This window comes from Notamacropus eugenii, chromosome 2 (genome assembly GCF_028372415.1).
Source record: "Notamacropus eugenii isolate mMacEug1 chromosome 2, mMacEug1.pri_v2, whole genome shotgun sequence".
Lineage (NCBI taxonomy): Eukaryota > Metazoa > Chordata > Mammalia > Diprotodontia > Macropodidae > Notamacropus > Notamacropus eugenii.
The window spans coordinates 332,031,868-332,057,396 of record NC_092873.1 but is presented as its reverse complement, the minus strand read 5'-3'; the positions used below and the strand labels follow the sequence as shown (position 1 = coordinate 332,057,396).

Genomic DNA, 25,529 nt, shown 5'->3' with positions numbered 1-25,529 from the left:
GTCTTGCCAAGGTTTGTCTTTTCAATATCATTTCACCTGTATTAAATAAGGCAAGGACACCTGGAATACCAATGTCTTTGAAAAAGAACTTAAAACAAGCATCATATTGTAGATGTGAGCTGACTACAACATATAGCCAGTGAGGAACTACAAAGAAGTGCAAGAATGAAAGGTATCATCAGGTAATTGTATGACATAAATAGGGGGACAGCCAGGATACTCCACTGGCAGCTTTGTGATTTCAGGAAAAGATGAGAAAGAAATCCAACATGTTAGATGGGCCTCCTGTGGTAAACTTCTGGAGACTATGAACAAGAGTCACATAGGATGGGCAATCATTGATAGGTTGACATTTGCGTTATTGGAGGGAACTCCTGATTCGATGCATATACAGAACCATTTGAATATTTGAAAATTTCAGATGATTGTTCCAATCTGTTGTTACATGTTTGAATTTTTATTGTGTTTTTCAGAACAGCTGTTATCCCTCTCATATATGTGTCATCTAAAAATTTAATATGTATACCTTCTAAGAGGCCTTCTGATTTTTTTTAATGATAATTAGGATAGAGATAAGGACAGGACCAGTACAAATCTCCATGTTGCCATATATTTATTAGTCAATACTCATTGGGTATAACTGGGCATAGTATAGCCAGATATAAATGCAGCTAATATCATCCTGCCCACATTTCTCTATCTTGTCTATAAGGATATCATGACAGATTTTGTGAAATGCCTCATAGAAATCTACATGCACTATGTCTAAAGGGTTCAATCTGATATGAATTGTTTTTGGTAAACCCTGATTGGCTAACAACAACAATACCATTGTTTTTTATATGACATTCAAATTTATGAAACACTTTGTGAATATCATCTCTGTTTGACTAGGAATACCATCTTAGTTATGGTCACTATTTCTTCTATATCCTGGCTTCTTTGACTCCCTTCAAGCCTCCACTAGGGTTTCACCTTCTGCAAGGAGTCTTTCTTATTTCTCCTTAATTTTAGAGCCTTTCCTCTGAAAATATCCCCCAATTTATCTTGTATATATGTATCGTGTTTTTATATAGTTATTTTCATGTTGTCTCCCCTTATTAGACTATGAATTTCTCTGAAACTGTCTCCAGTTTATCTTGTATATATCTTGTTTCCAAACATGTTGTACCTATATATGCACAGTTGTTTGCATGTTGTCTCCCCTCATTAGACTATGAGTTCCTTGAGAGCACAGATTGGTTTTGCCCTTCTTTGTATCCTCAACACTTAGCATAGTTCTGGCACATAGTGGGTGCTTAGTAAATGTTTCTTGACTTGACTTTAGAAGTGCTCAAAGTTCATATATTAAACAACTCATTCTATAATTTTTATCAGTTATTGATATTCTGTTTAGTAGTCTCTAGTTTTTGAATCTCCCTTTTGAAAAATCAGAACATTTGAGTATCTTCAGTCTTCTATTTGTCCCACCTTCCTTGGTTCCTCAGTGGCCAATAGTAGTAGTTCAATATTCTTCTGGAGTTCAAGGACATAAGAAAAAAGTATAAGGAAAATAAATGGGAAGACAACTAGTATTACAAAAACAAAGATTAGGAAATATAGGTGATCACACATGTCAAAGACAATTGAAAAGATAAGAAATAATAATAATTCATGTTTCTATAGTGCTTTACAGCTTTCAAAGGTCTTTCCTCAGAGTAGCCTTATGGGATAAATAGTCTAAGTATTATCTCCGTCATATAGATGAGAAAACTGAAGCTCAAAAAGGACAGTGATTTGTCCTCAGAAACAAAGCACTCTTCAGACATCAATATCTGAATCCATATTTTCTATCTTTGAATCTCAGTTTCATTCCACGATGCCATGTTCCTTGCTTTTCTATGTTCTAAAAAATATCTAACCCATCAGAGAGGGCAAATAAGAGGATACTGATTCCCTTTAATAACTCATCAGAGTGATTAGAGTTGTGAAAACGAACACCAAATTACAAGTATGGATAGAAAAGTAAGTAGCGAGGAAGTAGAAATAAATATAGATCACATATTTATGAAGGTTGGAGTGAATCAGAGAATTAGAAGATACATCATGGATCCATAGTTGGAAGGGACCTCAAAGACTCCCTAGTGCCACCCTCTCATTTGATAGATGATATATCTGAGGCCTAGGCATACTAAGTGACTTGCCCAAGATCACACCCATAGGAAACATCAGAGATGAAATTTGAACCCTAGTCTTTCATGACTTCAGGGTCTATATACTTTCAACTATAGCATGTAGAGTCAAGTAATTATTTTTCCTGGATAAATGATACCTGTGCACCTGGCAAAGCAAAAAATAAAGATTACTGGATAGGAAAAGACCAAAAATGGGGAAAACCAGTGCAGTTAAGTCCCAGAACAGATGGTGGGGCAGGGAGGGGTAGGAAGATGAATTGAGATGGGATAAACAGCACAGATGGTAGTATAGGCCTTGTAAAGAAGAATGGACACCTATTCCTCTGAGATAGGAAGAAATAAACAGAGAGCTACTATACAATCCTTGGAAGAAAAGAAAATAAATCATAGATCTCAAGCTGGAAAGGATCACCAAAATCATCTAGGCCAGTCCTTTCTTTCTACAATTGAGAGTCTAACGACATTAAGTTACCTGCCCATAGTCAACCAGATAGTAAACAACAGAGGAAGCAGCTGGAAATCAGGTCCTTTGACTTCAGGATCAGTCCTTTTCCCACTGTACCAACATGGGCCAATAAAATACGAAGCAATGTCATCTCTTGTGAGTGAGGGATATGTGTAATTATGGTTTCAATGAGTGCAGTGAAGATTTAGAAAAGCTATCTAGGGGGTAATCCAGGAAAGCAATTAGAGGAGTAGCATGGTATCTTAGAAAAGACATCGGAATTAGATTCAAAATACTTGGGTAAATCTGACTTAGAATCTTATTGTTTACATGAGCCTTGCCAAGTTGTATCCCCTCTCTGGATATTCCCTGTAAAAATGAGGCATTTATCCAAATGGTCTTTAAGATTTCTTATGTGTTCAGATCCTATAAAGACTTACTGAAAAACAAGGGCCCAGTTGAAGCCTGAATGCACAGTGAACCATTGTCCCCATAACACTGTGTGGCCTATGAAAAGTATAGGATCTTCAAAGTATAAATTTCCTAAAACCACTAAAATTGCAAACAAAGAAAAAAATTAAGGAAAAAATACACACACACATATCTGTATATATGAGTATATATACAGATATATGGGCACATATACATATGTGTGTGTGTATGTGTGTGTATAAAACAGAATGATTTTTATCCAAAAAAATATTGCTTTGCTTTTGAAAACCCACAACTGGTCCTTGATTTCTAAGGTCTGGATCTTGATTCAATGTCAAACATTTGAACTATTTTTTGATGCATGTTCTTTGGCCTCCACCCTCTTGCCAAGCTGCTTTGGCAGGACAGAAGGAGCAAAATATCTAGCATTCCAAAGAGACACAGCGAGACATTCAAAACTCAGAAAAGCTATGCTCATCTATTTATAGAGCACATACAGGCAAATGAAAACATCTTAAAATTTTCGTGAGCTGAACTGAAAATTTTGATAGCTTGCATATGCATCTCCTGAAATATGTTCACCAAATCTAAACCAAGAATGAGTACACCAACGGTTAATGTGCCTGTTGAACTACATTAGGTTGAAAAGAATTTTTGTACCATGCTTAATCCACCTAGTTTACATGATTATTCCCAAGCAATGTGAAGATGTGAAGGAAACAACAAACCACTACAGTATCTTCTCCAAGAAAACCCCAAATGGGGTGAAGAAGAGTTGGACACAACTGAAAAATGACAGAACAACATTGAGAAGACCGAAGGGAAATATGAGGCAAAAATTAACCTTTCTCATCTTCGCTCCACCTACTCTGTCAAGTAGAAAATGGGTTTAGTCATTTTTAGAAACACCATTTGCAAGCTTTCCGTCATGGTTTGTAGTCATTTCATTATTTTGTTCTCTTCCCATTCATCTTTCCCCTGTGCCAATCTATTCATCTTCGACTTGGCTATTTACTTTTTATTGTTTAAAAACTGTGTGACTTGGCTATTTACTTTTTATTGTTTAAAAACTGTGCTGTGGTCCTCACTCTCTGTGTTTTTCTTCTTCTTCTGCATTTGCACTTGGCCCTTTCTCTCATATTCCAGGAAGCAAAGAGTCAGAGGAATAAATGTGGGCTTTGTCTCCGTGAAATCAATCACTCTGCAGAAGGATAAGCACAGCCAACCATCTGTAACAGCTACCTCCCTATGCTGATCATAGAAGGGAAAAAAACAGCATAGAAACAATTCCCTGAATATTGTAACTGGATGATCTACATGAATCAGTGTAGTGATTGGGTTCCTTTGCTGGTGGGAAAGGTGAGGCTAGGAATGACTGTTATCTAGTCAGGCAGACCCTGAGGCTTAGGTCCCTCCAAAAGGAAAAGGCAAGGTTTAAACAGCAGAAAACAGAAGGGAGTACAGGCAGATAGTTGGTCTTGGGGAAATGACCATGAGAAGACATAGGACCCTACTTTGGAAGGAACTACCTCAGCAGAAATTAGGTATGAATATAGGCATACAGAAGGCATATAAGTGGCACAGTGGATAAAGCCTTGCCCTGGAATCAGGAGGACTCAAATTCAAATTCAGCTTCAGGCACTTATAAGCCATGTGACCCTGGACAAGTCACCTTAACCTCTATCTACCTCAGTGTCCTCTATTACCTCCCTAAGGTTGTTGTGGGTTCATATTAATTATTTGCAAAGTATTTAGCACCATGTCTGGCATACAGTAGGCACTTGATAAATGTTTTTTCCTCCCTTACTGTTCATAATGGTAGAGTAAAAAGAATTTTAGACTGAAAACCAAAACACCTGGATTCGATAGAGTCATAATCATGACTGATACTGACAAGTTCATTATCTTCTCTGAGTCTCAACTTCCCCATCCTTAAAATAGAGATGTAGTAGAAAGATTTCTGACTCTTAAATCAGAAGACCTGAGTTCAGACATTACTTTTGATGCTAACTACCTGTGTGACCATGGGCAAGTCACCTAACTGGACCTGAATTTTCCTACTTGTAAAATTAAGAGGTTGGCTTTACAGGTTTTTCTAGCTCTAAATCTGTGAACCATTGTTCACTACCAACTTCTCCCCATTCCTAAAAGGAAAGTTTTTGAAAACATTAAAAGCACTGTGTAAATGAGTTATTATTATTAAGATATGAAGTCAAAGCAGAGCCATTAGGAAGACTGACTAGATGCCAAGGCCATGAAGTACTTACTACTGTACTAAGTCGTCAGCCTCATTCTCTCTTCCAGAGTCATCAAAGTCCAGAGGCAAGACAAATGTTAAGATGTCTGGTGATGACTAAGGATGCACTGGGTGACGTTGGTGTTTTCCATTTCTGACCAAGCTCTAATCACTCCACAGTGCCTGTTTTAGCTGCTTTCATGGCCTTTGGTACAAATTGTTCTCATCTGCCCATTCCACCAAGGGAAGACTTCACGTACTTGAGGCAGGCATCCCCCTAACTCACCAACGGGCTTATCAGTTATCCTCAAGCTGGCTTAGCCTATCTTCTGAGATGGTTTTATGAAGGTATGTCTTCTGTGCATGCTATAGCTTCTTAAAACCACAAATGAGAGTTGGGGGACCAGTGGACACCAGAGGTGGGTGAGCAGCTCTGAAAAGTGCTCAGCACGCTCTCATACAAAACATGCTAGTCCTCTCTGAGCTCCCTGTTAACCCTTGCTAATACTTGTCGAAAGGGCATTAGGATGCCTGACTAGGAATTGGCCTCAGAATGTAGAGAAGACCTGAACATAGAGATGAACATACTCAGGTGCAGAGTTTAAAGGCATTCAAGGGTGGGGAACCAAGCACATTATAACACTCTTCCCACTTCACCTGCCACGGTTTCTCTGGGGCAGTGTATATGGGGAGAATAGGCCACTCTTACCACTGGACATTTTGACCTTCTCCCCTCATTAAGCAGCATTTTTTTCATGACTGAAGGCATTGCTGCCACTTGCTTGTTTCACTCAATAGAGCCCCTTGTCATTAAAGATGTGCCAGAGTTATATGTAGGTAATCTGTGTCTCAGTTCTCATGAGTGGCATTCTTTGATTCATTTGAGAAATATGTTGGGAATATGTTTGGTGAAAGGTAAATCTCATTGAATTGGTTGGGTGTGGTGGCATATTTCTGTAGTCCCTTGCTAATCGGGAGGCTGAGATTGATGTAATGTTTTGAGCTGTAGTAGAAGCTGACCTGGTGTCCATACTAAATCCAAAACCAAAATGGTGAGTCCTAGTAGGAACCACTAGGCTGTTTAAGGAGGAGTGAACTGGACCAAGTTAGAAATGGAAAAGATCAAAGCAGTAGGATCAGTCCATAAATAACCACTGTAGGTGAAATAGACCCAATTTTATGAATAAAGGAATGAATCTCATTAATTTCAAGGCATAAAGGGGAGTTTCCTTCATTGTCTAGTTTTAAGGAAGAATCATAACTAGCAACCTTGATCTCTGGAGTAAATAGCATGAAAGTATACTCTTAAATCAACTTTATAAGATGATGTCAACTGAGGATAAAGGGAGAGATCCATGGTAACTGAGATCTCATGAAAGGAAGCTGTGATAGAACATTGAGAAGCCACTGTTTTAAATTTTAACTAGTTGCTCTTTCTAATTAAGTCTTAAGGGCTGTCAGAGAAGTCTCAATTTCAGTGTCCTTGGGCAAACCCCCAACTGCACCACCTTAGTAATATATGTCTAGGAAGGTATACCCAGAGTTTCTTACCAGTACTCTTCTCCACAATTCCTGAGCTTATTTGTTTCACATGCTTACTCTTCCATTCCACATCAGCCACACACAAAGATGGCCCCAATCTTGTTCATGCTGTCACTCACAAAGGTTCTACTTTCATATTAATGAATCCTTATGAATCTCTTAATTAATGAATCCCTTATCTGATAATAATCTATTTTCATTCTATCTCTTCCTCTACCTTGTTACAGCAAAATCTGTTCTTTAATCACAGTCCATCAACCCCTCAATTATTTCCCAGTAGCTGCACTAGCTACACTCCCCTCTCTTCCTCATCTTGTCCTCTTGGTGAACCAATTCTACCCTATGCTGTCATCTTCCCTTGAGTCCCTTGCCCTTTCATCTTAGAGCTAATCTTGCCCTGCCATGCCTCAGTCTCAGATTACTTCTACCATTTACTACTGCCTTCATTTTTATACATCTGCTGTTTAAAGCTGGAGAAAATCATGAAACAGTGCTGACTGGTTCCACTAAAAAAATTAGGTTATTCCAAAATAACCTTCTTAATACCTCCCTAATTTACTATCACACTTACCACAGCAGCTCTTCCAAACTTTTTTATCCCTCCTCAAACTTCCCATGGCTGCTTCCCCCTACCCTATAGTTAACTTAAAATACTGAGATCATTCACAACAAACTCTGTCTTCCTCAATCATTCTCATCTGATATCACCCAGATGCCTCCTACCACTATTTCTTCCTTTACCCTCATCTCACATAAAGAAGTAACTTTTCTCCTTGCCAAGGAGAATCTCTCTATGCACAAATGATTCCACCTCATCTTCTTTGGAAGATTGTCCCCTCTATCATCCCCGTTCTTTCACTTACCTTTAATGTCTCTTTGTTTACCGACTCCTTCCTACTGGAAACAAGCATGTCCATGCTGCCTCAATTTTCAGAAAATCTTCACTTGATCCATCCATCCCCACTAGCTATTATCCCATAGTCCCTTACCCTTTCTAGCTAAATTTCTTGAGAAGCTTATTTATAATACGTGCCTCTACTTTCTTTCCTTGAATTCTCTACTTAACTCTTTATAGACTCACTTCCGAACTGTTCATTCAACCAAAATTGTTCCGTCCAATGTACTAACAACCTCTAAACTGCCAAATCTAATGACATTTTCTCAGTCCTCCATTTTGTTGATGTCTCTGCAGTCTTGGACACATTTGATCACCTTCCTCTTCTTAATGTAATAATCTATTTTCTCTAGGTCTCAATGACAACACTCCTTCCCGGATCTCATATTTATTTTGATCACTCCTCCATCTTTTTGACTAGGTCTTCATCCAGGTCACAGTTGATAACTATGAGGGTTCCTTGGTGCTCTGTCCTGAACCTTCATCTCTCTTCCTACTTAATTTTATTATCTGAGCAGTTCCCATGGATTCAGGTTATCATCTCTATACTGAGGAATCTTACATCTACTTGTTAATCTCTATATTATCTCTGCTGATCTCCAGTTTTACACATCCAACTGTCCATTATACTTCTCAGGCTGTATGTCCCATAGATGTCTTAAACCTCCCCTCTTTCTAAATTCCCTGTTACTGTTGAGGTCACACCATCTTCCCAGTCATCCAGGCTCACAACCTAGGTGTCATTCTCAACTCCTTACTATCTCATATATCTATAACTAATCTACTGCAAAGGCCTCTGAATTTTACCTTAATAACATCTCTTGCATATGCCTCCTTCTTTCCTCTGACATTGCAATCACCTTGGTGCAGGGTTTGTTTTATTTTTTTAAACCACCTTTTGCCTGGACTTTTACACTTGCCAGCTAGTTAGTCTGTCTGCCACAAGTCTCTCCCCACTCCATCTTCCATTTACCTATCAAAGTGATAAAGCAGAGTTATAGCCATTTCACTTCTTTTACATGTGTATATTCTGTGGTTCAGTAACATTGGCCTCCTTACTGTTCCTTGAACAAGATACTTTACCTCTTGACTGTGAGTATTTTCACCAACTATCCTCTATGGATGAAATGCTTTTTTTTTCACCTATGCATCCTGGTTTCCCTGGATTCCTTCATTCCACTATAGAAAGTTCTTTCAATCCCTCCTAATTTTAATGTCTCTCCTCTGTTGGTTATCTCTAATTTAGCCTGCATGTAGCATATTTGGATGTGGTTGTTTACCTGGTGTCTCCCCTGTTAGACTGTGAACTTCTTGAGATCAAGGACTAACTGCCTTTTTTGTATCACCAGCACTTAGCACAGTCCCCAGCATGTAATAGGTCCTTAATATATATTTACTGGTTGACTCTTTGTTACTCCAAGCCATTTCCAAAAGTAAGGACAGCTCAGTGGATAGAGTGCTGGACTTGAAGTCAGAAAGACTCATGTCCTGAAAAGATTTATCAACAACAATAACATTGCCAAAGGCTAGCAAACAGCTGGGCTATTTCAAAGCAAGCCTCTGACTCTACCTTCAGTGTTCTTTCCACTATATTATCTTAACTACCATGATGGAGAATGGTTTAAAAAAAAAAAAAAAGAGGCAGAATCCTTTGGCAGGGAGGAGAGCTATGGTAAAATGACATTTTCTTCAAAGGAGAGACTGTTCAATGATAATGGAAAAGCAAGAGTCTGAAAATTATATTGGGTAGCAATGAATGTAGCAACTCTATCTCCAGGCCCTATGAGAGACAGAGAATGGGCAAAAACATTGGCCCTCATTAGAAAGATAAGTTGGAGGTGTGGAATTCTTATGGGAAAGCTGGTTTTGTGAATTTTCAAAAATAGAATAGGCATAGAAGTTAGAGTTCTGCGATTAGGGGGAGCTTATTAACAACAAAATAAGAGATTTGACAGGCCCAGGGGAACTCAGACAAAGGAAGGTTGAGAACTAAGGTTAAGCAGTGCCAGAGTAAATAGGGACAAGTGTACAGGGAAGTAGTAGTCTTATAGGGAAGAAGGAATGAAAAGGAACAAGCATTTGTTAAGTGCTTACTAAATGTCAGGCACCATACTAAGCACTTTTGCAAATATTCCCTCATTTGATCCTCACAACAACTCCGAAAGTTAGGTGAGATTATTATTCCTATTTTACAGTTGAGGAAACAGAGGCTGAAAGAGTCACATGGCTAGTAAGTATCTGAAACTAGATTTGAACTCAGTTCTTGACTCAAAGTCCAGAACTCTATCCACTGTATTGTCTATTTTCTCTAGAGCCTGGATGTAACAGATGCCTATGAAGGAGAAAGATGAGGAGTCAGTCAGTAAACATGCATTTACTACATGCCAAGCACTGTGATGATTGCTAGGGATACAAAGAAAAATAATAACCTTGCCCCTACCTTAAGGAACTCACATTCTAATGAGTGAGACAACATGCAAATAACCATGTGCCTGCAAGATCCATATGATAAAAATGGAAAGTAATCTCAGAAGGTAGGTACTTAAAAGGTAAAAGGTAAGTAGAAGTAGTTTGTTAAGCCATAAAGGAAAGGGAGTACTGAACAGGTAGAAATGTTGATAGAGAAATTTGCACTTCTATTTGGAATCTGGTGTGAGAGCTCTTACCCAGTCTATTCCAGTCCTCCCTAGGTAAAGGAGTTCCTCTTGATTTCCTGGATTGTCTAATTACAGAGGTAGTGTAGCACTCCTTCTGGGACCACTCCACTTCCCACCCTGTCATTTTTGCCAATCCAGTGAATGTGAGCTGAAAACTAAAATTTTTTTTTTAATTTTATTTCTCTTACTGCTTGTGATTTGGAGTTATATGTATGTATGTGTGTGTATATATGTATGTATGTACTTATATATGCATACATACATCTGCATATATCTGTATCTATAGATATATGTTAATAACTTTGATTCTTCCTTTGAGAGCTACCTGTTCATGTACTTTTACCATTATTCTTTTGGAGAACAAATATTGATTCTATAGATTTGTAAAAATTCCTTAGATATGGAAGATATCAAACCTTTATCAGAGAAATTTAATGCAAAGCAAATTTTACCTAATCACTTTCAATATAATCCCGACTGCAGTGATTTTGTTGGTGCAAAAACTTTTCAGTTTTGTGGAATCACAACTGTCCATTCATGGACAATATATCCCCAACTTGATCATGAACTTTGTTATTATCCTTGGTGAGGAAAGTTATCTCTTTTCCTTCTACTCTAATATGATTATAATGTGATTCCCCTCCCCCGTATCTATGTTATGTATATTATACATCTATTTGAACTTATTATTGTATAAGGTCGAGATATGGTTGAATCTAATTTCTGCCAGACAGCTTTTCACTTTTCACATTGTTTTTAAAATAGTGAGTCCTTACCCTACTAGTTGGAGTCCTTGGTTCTATTAGACACTATATTCAATTGTTTCTAATTCATACATATTTAATTTGTTCTATTGCTCAACTTTTCTACTTTTTAACTAGTACTAAACAATTAACGGGGAAAATCTTTGGTAGTAAATTTCTCTGATAAAATTTTTATACTAATGGCATAGAAAGAATTGATTCAAATTTGATGATTATTGTTTTGCAATACAGTTTCAGATCTAATACCGCCAGCCCCTTCTTCTTCCATTTTTTTTTTTCATTCTTCCCTTTAATATTGTCTAGTTATACAAAGGAATTGTTTGATAGTTTGGTATGGCTTTGAATCCATAAATTAATTTTGATATTATTCTTATTTTGTCAAACATTAACATAGATCAACCATGAGAAATTAATATCTCTCTATCTAATATGAATTGAGTCTGGACTTGTGCTTTTATTGGTTTAGGAAATGCCCAGGTGAGCATCTTGTTTGTAGCTTTTAGTCTTGCACAGTTTTCTACAACTATGAGAGGTAAAATGATTTATCCACAGTCAGACAGTCAGCATTTGTCAAAGATAGGACTTGGATCCTGGTCTTCCTGGACTCAAGTCAGGTCTTTACCCATTATGGTTCACTCCCTTATTTAAGATTTCCTTTATTTCTATAAAGATTATTTAGTAGTTGTATCCATATAATTCCTGTGTTTCTTGGTAAGAGGATTCCTAATTAGTTTATATGTTCTATTGTTATTTCAAAAGGAATTTCTTTTTTCAGTACTTTCTTTTGGGTTTTCTTGATAATGTACAGAAAAGCTGTTATTTTGCCAGTCTATTTTATATTATGCTACTTCAATTAAATTATTAAATGTTTCTGTTACATGTAATATAACAACATTATTATTAATTAGATTCTTAATTGTTGCTGTTATATGAAACAGAACTACATAACAATTGCAATAATGCACTAGAGGAGAGGTGTTTCCATTCATTCTCAAGAACGTAAAAGGAGAAGAGAAATGAGAAGAATATAGGATGAGGGAAATATCCAGAATTTGTAAAACTTCAGTATTGAAAAATTTAATACATATGTGAACATATTTTCTTTAAAATCTACAATCATAGAATCATCACCTTTGAGAGCTAGGAGGAATCTCAGCAATCATCTGGCCCAACCCATATATAAAGTACAAATCCCCCCTCTAACACCTGCATCAAGCCCCTCTCCATTATCTGCAACAACTAGTCATAGGGTCTCTACTTAAACATCTCTCATAGTAGCCCGTTCTACTTTGGATCAGCTCTAATTATTACAAAATTTTTCTTTGTGTCAAAATAAAATATATCTCTCTGAAACTTCCACCCACACTGGTCCTAATTTTGCCCTTTGGAGACAAGTCAAAGAAATCTACTCCCTCTCAACTACAGAATGCTTTAACATCTGTGATTATTAGGTCATTTGATTCTCATAAGAATCTTGGGAGGTAGATCTGATAGGCATTACACTCAGACCAAAGGGATTTAAAGTATGCATGTAAAAAAGGGAACTGAGTTCACAGAACTGAATAATTTCTAACTAGTTGTGACATTCATTGTGAGAGAGCCAATCACATGTTAACTCAAAGAGCATATTAGAGTCACTTGTTTCGAACTTGCATTTATTTGGAAGTCTTCTACTGTCCCTTCATTGAAAATAATGGTAGCATTGATTTTGGAAGTGTAATATTTATAGTATCAAAAATAGTCCTTTAAGAAAATAAAAGAGTGCTGAAACAGTACTGAGGGGATACAGTGAGAACTGAGGGTAAATTGTGATTTATTTCATGTGGCTTTTGCATTGGACTACTTCTCAAACCTTTTTAGTTAAATTATTTTTACTTTGTAGGATTTTTAGCATAAGCAAAGCTGATACTTTGTCAAAGGTTTTTTCTTGTATCTGTTGATATGATCATCTGTATAGATATGTTTTATATTTAGTATGATTATTTTAATTTATTCTTTAACATTGAACCAATCTTGCATATTTGGCATAAACTCAACTTGGTCATCATAGATGATAATTTTTATGCATTGCTATAGGTTTTTGCCAGAATTTTATTTTAAAATTTTGCATCAGTATTTTCCCATAAATATTTAAAAAAGAAAACTAGTTGTTTTGACATGTTGGAAAGAGCAAGAGAGAGACCAAGGAATGATACAGGAAATATAGGACAAATAAATAATTTAAAAAGAGAAGGCATTAGAATTAAGAGGTGTTGGGAAAGATTTCTTGAAAGTAGGAATTAAGGACATCTCTGTGTTTATTTATGCTTTCAGATTTATAGAGAAAGAATATCCATTGATACTATCTCCAATTCAAGTCAAGTAATATTCACCCATGAATGACTGAAGTTGAGGAGGGATGGAGAATTTTTTTTGAACTAAGAGACCAGAGTGTTTAAAGGACAACAACACAAATATGGAAGTCACCAGCTATGAAGACAAAGGATGGCATGAAAGAAAGACCATGAGCCAGGAACTAAACCAACTGAGAAAAGAGAGCATTACTAGAGGTCAATTGAAAAGAATGAGTATCTACATATAGCAATCATCCCAGGCTTTAACAGTTATAGAAACTTAAGAGACAGTTTTCAAAAATTTCAAATAGCGATGGACATTTTATAGTGGTACTAGAACAAGGAGAAGCTAAGGGTTTAAAGCAAGATACCTGGAGAAGAAGCTCATAGGGAAGCACGAGCAGTGAAGGAAAGATAGAACCAGGGTAGTTCTAGAACACTGAAGCTAATGCAGTCTTCAGAACATGGCAAAAGGAAGAAGGCAGGTCAGTAGAGGTCCCTTAAAGGAACCACTCTTAGATTCAGCACACTCAGCTACATCAGGGAAGATCTCCCTTACTGATAGTTTGGCAAAGACTGTATTGCCATCATCTTCATACCACGACAGCTGCTTGGGTTCATAAGCTTTATAGGGAAGATCTATTTTCTCACTCAAAGTCTGATTCCTTTCCATTTCTAATTTCATAGTCAAGAAGATAGTAGGTATTGATTGAGGGAGACCCAGCTAAGTCAGATAGGAAGGATAAGCAAAGGAGTCAGGGAGAGATGATAAGTACAGAGTCCAAGAATCCTACTGGAGGTGAGCTTGGTGAATATCAAAGAGTATCATAGATGCAAACTTGTTGTTGTTACAATGATATAAAAGTAGAAATGGTTGCTTAGTGATGGTGACAGAAATACGGTCTGGAAGTATAGTGGGGAACAAAGAGTATGGTAACTTCTCCTGTCCCATTGTGTAGAAGACACAGAAGAAGGAATGCCTGACACTAGAGAGGGTCACAAGGGATGAGCACCAGAAAATTGAAAGAGTGAAAAGAGGAAAACTGGAGAAGAGGGAAATTTTTTAGCAATAGAATTGGGGTTTCAGAGAATATTATGCAAGAAGAGGGAAGATGAAGATAGGACCTAGAGAGGGAGAGAGCTAAAATAGTTAAGAAAGAGTACAGGGAGGGACAGCAGAGGAAAGGGGAAGCTTTACCTCTGAATCACAGGCATTAGAGGAAGAAGAGGTAAGAATTTGCTAACCATGAGACAAAAGCAAGAAGTTTGAAGGAAAAATCAGCTCTAAAATGGTGACTAGAATTTTAGTGTAAAAAGGCTTGTGCTGATAGTATCCTCCAGTTGAATCCCCTTGACTGAGAAGTCAGGGATAAGAGAATCAATTGTAATGGAAGGTGGAAAGGTCCTGAGATGAAGGGAGACTTCTAAAAAGAGATACCCATTCCTGCAGTTTCCTTCTCCACATAGAACCCCCTTAGTTTAAGATGACAATAGTGGATCAGTAATGCAGCTGAAAAGCTTGTTTGGTAAAAGAAAGGCCAATTTCTTACTAAGAAAGTCAATTCCCTCACATAATCACAAGACAAAATCTCAGAACTGGAAGGCACCTCAGGTACCTGAACAAAAATGCGTTTCTTTCACAATAGAACAAAAATGTACTTGATTAGGTTCTGCTTGAAGCCCTCTAGTGAGGGGGGCACCTTATACTGCCAAGGCAGCCCATTCTACTTTTGAATAGCTTTAGCTATTAAGAAGGTTTTGCTTATATCAAGACTAAATTTTCTTCTCCGTAACTTCCATTAATTGCTCCTAATCCACCCACCTAAGGCCAAGAATAAAATCCTTCTTCCCCATAATGGCTTTTCAAGGATATGAAGAGAGCTATGATGTTTGTCTACAGTTCTTTGGTCTAAACATCCTCAATTACTTCAAATGGTCTTTCAGAATGATCTTGAGATCTTTCAACATCTTGTCTGTCTCTCTCTTGATGTTGAGTTTCTTAAGTCCTTAAAATGCGGTATTCTAAATGTGTCATAAGACTCCAGAAGTGATATTTAGAGTAGAATACAGTGGAATTTTAATTTCCCAGCTCTGGTTTTGTGTACTATATCTCTCTGATTGCATCATAAGATGACATGGGCATTGGCTTCCATGTTACATTGTTGACTCACTTTGAGATTGCAATCTATTAAATATCCCTGTGCACTCTTCTTCCCTAGAGGAATTGCTGTTAGTCATGTATCTCCCATTAGGTACTTTCAAAGTTGTTTTTTTTAACCCAAGCATAACATTATATTGATCTCTTTTAAACTGAAACTCAGTGAGTTGTACTCAACATGTTTAACCTACTGAAATCTCTTTGGAAACTGAGTCTGTCATTAAATATATTTGTTTTTCAATTATTTCCAATAACCATGAAATATAGTTAATCTGGACTTCATGACATAGAATTTGTTAAAGTGAACTAGGTGCCTTCTTATTATCTTATGTATCAATTGTTTTTTATCTGTTTTCATTCTGACCTTTCTAGTCCAAATATCATTGTCCTTGACAGAATATGATGGGATGGTTCTGCAAATCACTTCTTCTATCTCCTTCCACCACAATCCCTAAGCTCACTCCACTTTTCTGGAAGCTACTTCCCTATGACATTGTGGAAAGTGTGCCTACACTTAAGAGATCATAAATCCATAAAAATATTTAAATAATATAGAGAGACAACTATTTAATTGACTGACTTTTTTGCTTTTCAATCAGATTTTTTTTAACATCATGGAAATATATAACTGTTCTAATCTTTTCTGTTTCCTTTCTTATGTAATCTCCCTTTCTTACTATTCTTATTTTCATTCCTCTTCAACTTTGCCACATCCCTTTTTTGTTGTTTTAAGTTAAAACCAGAATGTTTATTTTTCTACTATTTAGTATGGTTTATTTTGAACAAATGTTGGAATAAAAAAGTGAAGTAGGTTGTGAGTCAACATGAATGGAGTTTCTCCAGGGAGTATTCTTTGTTGAACTATCAGAGGGAGAGCACATCTGGAGAGCTATGGAGCTGTGAAAAGAAAGAGGAAGGAAGACAAATCTGTATGATCACATAGTACAGAGGAAAAAATACCAGTCTTCAAAGCATGTGAGTTTAATTTTTTTTTCCAATTTCCAGGATCCTCCCTACTCTTCTGGTCCTTTCTCTATGTTCAACAAAAAACAAAAATAAATAATGCCATGGAATGAAGTAAAATAAAGGAACCCGACCTAAGCATTTTACTTGACTGGTAAGGCATAAGCAATTTTTTCAACTTGAGTCATAGATGTATACCAAGAAGGTGGCAGATCCAGACCTACACAAGAAGTAATCTCTTCTTAAATTCAACTTAATTTAACAAGTCTTTGTTAGGACTGAAACATGAAAGGCAAAATTTGTCCCTACTCTCAAAAAGCTTACATTCTACTAAAGAGAAACGTGAGCCAGTGGTATCAAACTCAAATAAAAATAGGTCCCTGCAAAGAGCATATTGACTTAGAAAACTACAAATTAACATTATTTATGTTGTGTTTTTATTTAGTTTGTTAAACATTTCCTGGTGGGAGTTTTTCATGCTTGTCAGGCCAATAGTTTGACACTTCTGATGTACACAATTCATAAAAGCAAAATATGTACAAAGTAAATACAAAACAATATGAGAAGAGTGGAAGCATTAATTAATTAGCAGAAGCATTCATTAATCAATTAATTGGAAAGATCAGAAAAAGGGGTATTTGAGAAGAGAAAGCATTCTAAAAATGTGGAAGAGTTGTATGAAGACAGAGACATGAGAGGCAAAATCATCTGTACATGGACTAAGTAGAAGGTCAGTTTGTCTAGACCATAACACGAATAAGGTGGAATAATAGGAAATCAGATAGGATGGAGCAAGACTGGTTTTCAGTGCCAAACAGAAGAGTTTATATTTTATTCTACAGACACAGGGAACCAACGAAGCTTCTTGAGCAGGTCAAAAATATGGTCAAAAATATGCCTTAAGAATCTCAATTTAATATCTATGTGGATGAAGGATTGGAGTAGGAAGGGACTTGAGGTAGAGAGACCAATTAGGATGCTGTTACTAGGAGAGAGGTGGACCAAAAAAGGATGGTGGAGTGAGAGGAATAGCTTGGCTCTGCTTGGAAATATTCCAATGAATATTTAAAAGAAGTGTCAGACTAAGCAGTGATCAGGAAATTTAAGGAGAAACCACAGTAGGTCATTTTTCAAGCCCACAGTCATGAATTCAGCCCACAAACAAGTGACTAGGGCAAGAACAAGGGTGGACCTCGAGTTCTATTGCACTGATTTCAGAGCCATGACTGCAATTTAAATGGGAAGATCTTTCCCATTCATTAATAGGACCATGTGACCTGCATGGGTCACATGGAAGTCTGAGTCACATGGAGCCTGTGGTGGGAGGAGCTAGCTGAACAGGGTGGAACAGGAAGAGGCAGAACTAGAACAAAGCTGAGAGGAAGTTAGTCATGAGAGCAGTAAGAGCTAGGAAGGATTCAGGCAAGCAGGCTGCTGGCTAGTGTGAGTGAAAGAGCTTGTTTGTGACTTTGTTTAAGACTGCCCGCCTGTAATTTGTTTAAGGGAGCTGATTTGTGGGAAGCCTAGCAGGGGGAAGTCTTGGGGCTGGTGTTGTCCTCTGCATTGTTATTGTATACAGATTTTTGTTACTATGATAGATTTGGTTTTCTGGTGTCTGAATAAATATTTTGGTTCTGTCTTCCATATGAAAAGTCTGTTGTATTTCATGATTCAGAATTGTACTGGGATATTCATGGCCACCATAGATGCTATGAATAATGCATTGACATGACTATGACTAAAACATAATATATTTCAATAAACGATAAATCATATCTCAGAATCAGAAGGCAGAGTAAAAATAAAATCTTCAAGAAGCTTCTCCTTTAACTGTTATATTTCCTTCCTTCTCCGTCTTCTTTAGCTACTAAACTTCACAAAGTCTAAACCAGTGACCCTCCTGCCCACATCTAAAACCATGTTCTGTAATATTTTAAACCCCAAGCCCTTGCTTTCCTGAAATATTATGTGAAGGAAACTCCGATTATGCTTCACTTACTTTCTCTTCTCTGACTACCTTCTTCCCAACCTCCTCATTAACTGCTTCATTATTCACAGAGGCCATTGTGCTAGAGGACCCACGTACTCTTCCCCTACCTTCATTCCCTTCAGTCCATTCCCATCTCCCCACATTCAAGTTCTTAAGCCAAGAACCATGACCAAATCATTTCTGCCATTGTTCCTGAATGGGATATGGCAATCTATTCACCTATTGCCTCACTCACAATCCTTATAACTTTTCAGACTAAAGTGCCCTTTCCTGTTCACCACCTTTTTGTGTTATATCTTCCTCATTGGAATGTAAGTTCCCTCAGAATAGTGACTATCTTTGCTTTCATATTTGTATTCCCCAGTTTATCACAATATTTCACACACAGTAACATAATAAATGCTTTTTCATTCATTAATTCATTCATTCCTTATAATATTATGTATATGTAATCAAGCATGATCAAACCTGTTTTTTTGGTTTGTTTTACATATTGCTGAGATGCAGAAGGAGAAACAAATCTGGATTGTTGGCAAGAAGGCTGAGGATAGGGCTATGTACCTACTTTAGGGATTTATTAAGTTAATTGCAAAATTTCTTCTTGGAGAGACAGGTGGATAACGGACATGTCATGTAGAAAAGAAATTCTTGAAAAAAACAGACATACATGGGGTGCCAGCTGCATAAGGTTTCTTGACTTATTTGAAATTCTAGAGGCTGCTAAAATGAACTTCTTCTGCGTGAGATGCTATTTCTTTCCTGGTTGTAGTTGATGTCTCATTTTACTCCTAGCTAAAGAACTAATTTACTTTTGTGTATTTTTTAGTCTATTTCAATTTATATAACTTCCCTGACTTGTATTTACTATTTTAACTGTGAAAATGAGTGAGAATTATAGTCTCCTTTGGAGAGAGGTTGGCCAATTTGCAGATTCATACACATACATCTACCCACACACGTAATATACACACACACACACACATACACATATATACATATATATACATATGTATTATATATAAACATATATACATGTGTCTCCATACTACCTACAATTATCTCTGTACATTTAGATACCATGTTGACATATATTTTGAATGGGCAGTAGACTTACATACCTTACATATACTTATGTTTACCATCTATCAGTCACTCCTAAGAGAATATAAGTTCTATAAAGTCAGGGACATTTTTGGCAAAGATAGAGAAGGAAAATGTTTGCTTGGAGGAGGTAGACCTAAAGCCCAGATCAGTCCTTTGTACACAGTAGGTAATTAATAAATGCTTGTCAAGTTGAATATGATTATCTCAGGTCACAAAGAAGTAAGGAATATAGCCAGCATTTGATCCAGCTCCCTACACTTGAAATCCAATGTTCTTTAAAACACACACACACACACACACTGTTACTCTGAAAGAGTCAAGATGTCATAACTTCTAAAACTGCAAATACAAATCTTTATTAGTCAAAAAAAAACAGGTCAGAAACAATAGATGGATCAATGGTATAAGCTAGCATTCATTCTGATGGAGCAGTAGTAATAGCTAACATTTATATAGCGCCTTAAGGTTTGAAAAGCACTTGACAAACATTATTGATCCTCACACAAACTCCAGGAGATATGCACTATTATTATCCTTATTTTATTAGTGAAGAAACAAAGGTGGAGAGACATTAAATGACTAGTTCAGGGACTCACACAGTATCTGAGGCTGTATCTGAACCTCCATGTTCTTGGTTCCAGTTCCAGTAATCTATCCACTGCACCATCTAGATGCCTTCGGTGAGGTCAGTGATGTATGATTTTTTTTCATTTTAAATGTCCTGACGAATTTCCTAGCAAGTGCACTAATCCCGAATTGGGTCCAGCAAGTCCTGGTATCCCTCCCTACAAAAAGTGGGGAGTAGAGTGGTAAAGGGGTGAAAGGGCTAGCTAAATGTGGAAGCCAGCTCAATGCACATCAGATTGAGGCATTCTGAACAAAATCTGATGGGAAAATTAACTGTGGCATCACAATCCAGAACCTTGAATTGTATTGATTTTTATCTTTGATGTTTATGCTGTTCCTTGCTGCTCTCAATTTAGTATCAACAAGTGGTAGTTGATTTAATGGGGATTCTATTTTAGAATGTATCATTTCCCCGTTACTGTGGCACAAAACAATAGAATGATCTAAAGGAGAAATTCTGGAAATATGATGCCATATGAGGACCATCATTAGTAGAACCTATACCAACATTGTTATCTGAAGGACAAGGATTGTGTGGCTTTCCATGTTGTCCTGGAAGAGACACAGACATCATTCTGTAGCAACAGGCATGATTTAACCATCTCTATGACTGAATCCATGGTATACTATAGCAATTCTAATTACTCTACTATTTTTACTATATTGTTCTTGTTTAGAAGGAACCTGGTAAAGTCTAATGAAGGTATAATGTGAAAAAGAGCAAATAATTTAATGTTGCAGAAAAGAACTTCCCTGAACCAGAGATCAGTGCATGTGTGGGAAAACAAGAAAGGACAAACAAGCTCTGAGTCATCCTGGCTCTGAGTTTATGAAAAGGGAATAGAAAAAATCAGAGATTATCTCCCTTCATAATTAACGATGCTCTATGACTATCTTCAAAACAAAGCAAAAAAGCCCACTCATTTCTTTACTTCTTTCTCTTTATTAATGCTTATAAAAGTAACTGATCTTACAGTTGATGTTTTGGTTTATAACAGTTCATCAAAGAGAATCAAGTTTTACAACTGAATGGTATGGTAAACATTGGGTCACACAGACAGCCTAGTGTTATGTGTTAGACATAGGGTGAGGAAAACCTGGGTTCAGATCCCTGATACTTGCCAACTAAGAGACCCTAGCCAAGGTACTTTGCTTGAGTATCAGTTTTTTCATCTGGAAAATAGGAACAATAATAATAATAAAACAACGCCTACCTTACAGAGTTGTTGTGCAGCTCAAGTTCAACGATATAGGTTGTGTTTTGTAAACGTAAAAATACTAACTAAACATCAGCTATTATAGACATCTGCTTATTTTGACTGCAAAATGTTTCTGGCATGAGATTCATGGAGCTGGGAGGTAGGAATGAATTCTGATATTAAATAACATACTCAGAAAAATAAATCCAGCTCTTGTTAAAAGACAAAAATATGCTTCTTTAGCATCTAAATGATTTATCTATAAGTATTTGATATATGGTTGATCCCACTACTTGCCTACATCACCAAAGTGAATCAGATTCCTCTTTGCTTTGGGATAGAAAGCTCTAAGGCCTATAGGTCTGATCTAACTCCAGAAGCAAGTACCAAGAGGTGGTTTTGCTTATGCAAAGATCTATAACAATTAAAAAATATATAACATCACCTTGAAAGTATTTAGTAGTGAAGGCTTGAAAAGTCATGAAATGTGGTAGTAAAGTAATATAATGGATAGACAGCTGGTCTCACAGTCATGAAGACCCAAGTTCGCTGTATGACCCTGAGAAAATCATTTAACCCCTTAGTCCTCCAAGCAACTCCCTAAAACTATAAGTTGATGAGATTGTGATGACTAACACTGGTAGAAGAAGTTCCCCAACAGGCTGTCCCTATATGAATGAAATCATGGGTCCAGTCCATATCCTAATTCTACCTTCATGATGTTCACTTATCAGTTTGTGTCTATCAATGCCTCCATCTCTTTTCTTTTTATGCTTGACCTCCCTCCTCTCTAACAGGATGTATGCTTCAGTATGAGAGTTACAGTTCAAATAGAATTTTGAGTTCTCTCCTTATATTGATTTTAAAAACTAATAAGTAGAATCATTCATATTTCTCTATTAAAAGTAATGAATTACTTTTTTATTTGTAGATCCTTATTTTTTTTCTGTTAATCAGATACTGAATTGAATCACTAATCTATCCCCATTCTTAAACATTCATCATATATCTGGTATGGAACTAATATCCAAACTTTGCTGGTCGGAATCAATGTCTTTTATTCTGTTTTATATATCACTAACTAGACTTAGCTAACGTTTAAAATATATTTTATATACTTCACTGTGACTGTTACCTCATTGATGAAAGTACTTCTATACAGATTTCAACTCCTCTGCAACCTCTCCTCTAGCATAATTCTAATTCATTTTTATCCATAGATCTTCCACAGAGGGTGTTTAAAGCCTTCCTTTATACCTCTTTATATTCCAGTGGACAGTCAAAAAGCTGTCCATATGGTGAGTTTTCCTCTCACTACTTCATTTTTTGGCACATAGTTCTTCAATTGCTACCACTTTTTGTGCATTAAGTCATCTTGGGAAATATGACTCAACCTACTTGAACCTACCACATACTATTCCATTGTCCTTTGGGTTATTCCAAATTTTAATTTCTTCTGAGACTATGGTTTTCCAAAATTCACAACTATGTAATATCACTGGAAGAACATTTTGGCTTAAATATAGGCTGTTGGAGCAGGGAGCAGTTTGAAATTATTAAAAATACAGAACCATATCCCATGTGAAATCTAGCCTGCTCTCATCCTCTAATTCAATTCTGGGTCCAACTCACTGCCCTTGTATAGTGTTGATGGTGAATAAATGAACTGAGAAATAAATTATTAGACTAACTATCCAACAGTCCATATTATACTCTGGACAACAAGCATTTTTCACGCATTCAGCTTTTCTATATAGATTGCCAGGACAATCTATTATGAGAACTTATAAACTATATCACAGGAGCTAAAATTCTACAAGAGAAGTTGGTCTAGGAAGGGGCCCAAGCTCTCAAGAATAAAATCTGAAGACATAAAAAATGATCCCAAGGTAGAAAGGAAGAGAAGTTGCCTTAAAAAGATTATTATAGGTGAGAAGGATTTCATCATTTAAAATACCCCTGGATATTTAATTTATTTTGTCATCATCACTTATATTGATATATTTAGTTACAGTTTTCAACATTCACTTCCACAAGATTTTGAATTCCAAATTTCCTCCCCATCTCTCCCCACCCCTACCCCAAGACAATGTGCATTCTGATTACCCCTTCTCCCAATTTACCTCCCTTCTATCATCCCTGCTTCTCTTATCCCCCTCCCTTCTATTTTCCTATAGGGCAAGATACATTTCTATACCCCACTGCCTGTATATTTTATTTCCCAGTTGCATGTAAAAACAATTTTAAACATTCATTTTTAAAACTTTGTATTCCACATTCTCTCCCCTTCCTCCCTCCCCACCCACCCTCATTGAGATAGACATTATAAATGTGTAGTCATGCAAAACACTTCCATAACAGTCGCGTTGTGAAAGACTAACTATACTTCCCTCTATCATGTCCCACTCTCCATTTATTCTATTCTGTCCTTTGACCTGTCCCTCCTCAAAAGTGTTTGCTTCTGATTACTCCCTCCCACAATCTGCCATCTCTTCTATTATCTCCCCTCTCTAATCCCATTCCCTCTACTTTCCAGTATGGTGAGACAGATTTCCATACCCAATTGAGTATGCATGTTATTCAGTCCTTAAGTCAAATTCAATGAGAGCAAAGCTCACTTATTCCCTTTCACCTCCCCCCTATTTCCCTCCATTATAAAAGTTCTTTCTTGCCTCTTTTATGTGAGATGATCTACTATATTCTACCTCTTTCTTCTTCTTCCAGTAATTCCTCTCAACAATTTTGGTTTTTTTAGTTATCATCCTTCCTTATTCCATTCATCATGTGTGCTCATATATATATATATATATATATATATATATATATATATATATAGTGTATGTGTATATGTACATATGTGCATATGTATATATGCATGCATGCATATATATACATATGTATGTGTATACATACATGTGTGTATACATATGTGTATGGGTATATATGCATATATTCCCCCCCATATTCTCTCCAATTACCCTAATACTGAGAAAGATCTCATGGGTTACAAATATCATCTCTCTATGTAGGGATATAAACAGCTCAATTTTAATAAGCCCCTTATGATTTCTCTTTCCTGTTTATGTATTCATGCTTCTCTTGAGTCTTCTATTTGAAAATTAAAATTGCTATTCAGCTCTGGTCTTTTCATCAAGAATGCTTGAAAGTCCTCTATTTTGTTGAATATCCAATTTTCCCCTGAAGGATTATCTTCAGTTTTGCTGGGTAGGTGATTCTTGGTTTTAATCCTATCTCCTTTGACCTCTGGAATATCATATTCCAAACCCTCCAATCCCTCAATGTAGATGCTGCTGAGTCTTGTGTTATTCTGGTTATGTTTCCACAATACTTGAATTGTTTCTTTCTGGCTGCTTGTAATATTTTCTCTTGACCTGGGAACCCTGGAATTTGGCTGTAATATTCCTAGGAGTTTTCCTTTTGGGATCTCTTTCAGGTGGCGATCTGTGAATTTTTTTTTTCCATTTCTATTTTACTGCCTCACTCTATCATATCAGGGCAGTTTTCCTTGATAATTTCTTGAAAGACGATGTCCAGATTCTTTTTTTATCATGGTTCTCAGGTACTACAAAAATTTTTGAATTATTTCTCCTCATCTTATTTTTCAGGTCAGTGGTTTTTCCAATGAGATATTTCTCATTGCCTTCTAATTTTTTCATTCTTTTTGTTTTGTTTTATAATTTCTTGATTTTTCATAAAGTCAGTAGTTTCCATTTGCTCCATTCTAATTTTAAAGGAATTATTTTCTTCAGTGAGCTTTTGGACCTCTTTTTTCATTTGGTCTATTCTGTTTTGCAAGGCATCCTTCTCATTGGCTTTTTAGACCTATTTTGCCATTTGGGTTAGTCTATTTTTTAAGGTATTGTTATCTTCAGCATTTTTTGGGTCTCCTTTAGAAAATTATTGACTTATTTTTCATAATTTTCTTGAATCACTCTCATTTTTCTTCCCAAATTTTCCTCTCTTCTCTCACTTGATTTTCAAAATCATTT

General features: G+C 36.5%; 1 protein-coding gene across 12 annotated transcripts in view; it reads left to right on the top strand.

Annotated features, from left to right (window-relative positions):
• The first annotated feature begins 16,648 nt into the window (after positions 1-16,648).
• LOC140528056 (cilia- and flagella-associated protein 337-like) overlaps positions 16,649-25,529 on the top strand; it is a 165,045-nt gene continuing 156,164 nt past the window's right edge. For 4 of the 12 annotated variants that reach the window (XM_072645515.1, XM_072645511.1, XM_072645520.1 and 1 more), the window contains exon 1: positions 20,774-20,941. In XM_072645515.1, coding sequence (XP_072501616.1) covers positions 20,927-20,941 — 15 coding nt within the window. In that variant the 5' untranslated portion in view covers positions 20,774-20,926. Of the gene's footprint in view, positions 16,754-20,770; positions 20,942-25,529 lie in introns of those variants that run through there. The other 8 variants (XM_072645522.1, XM_072645516.1, XM_072645517.1 and 5 more) reach the window with 5 other exon arrangements.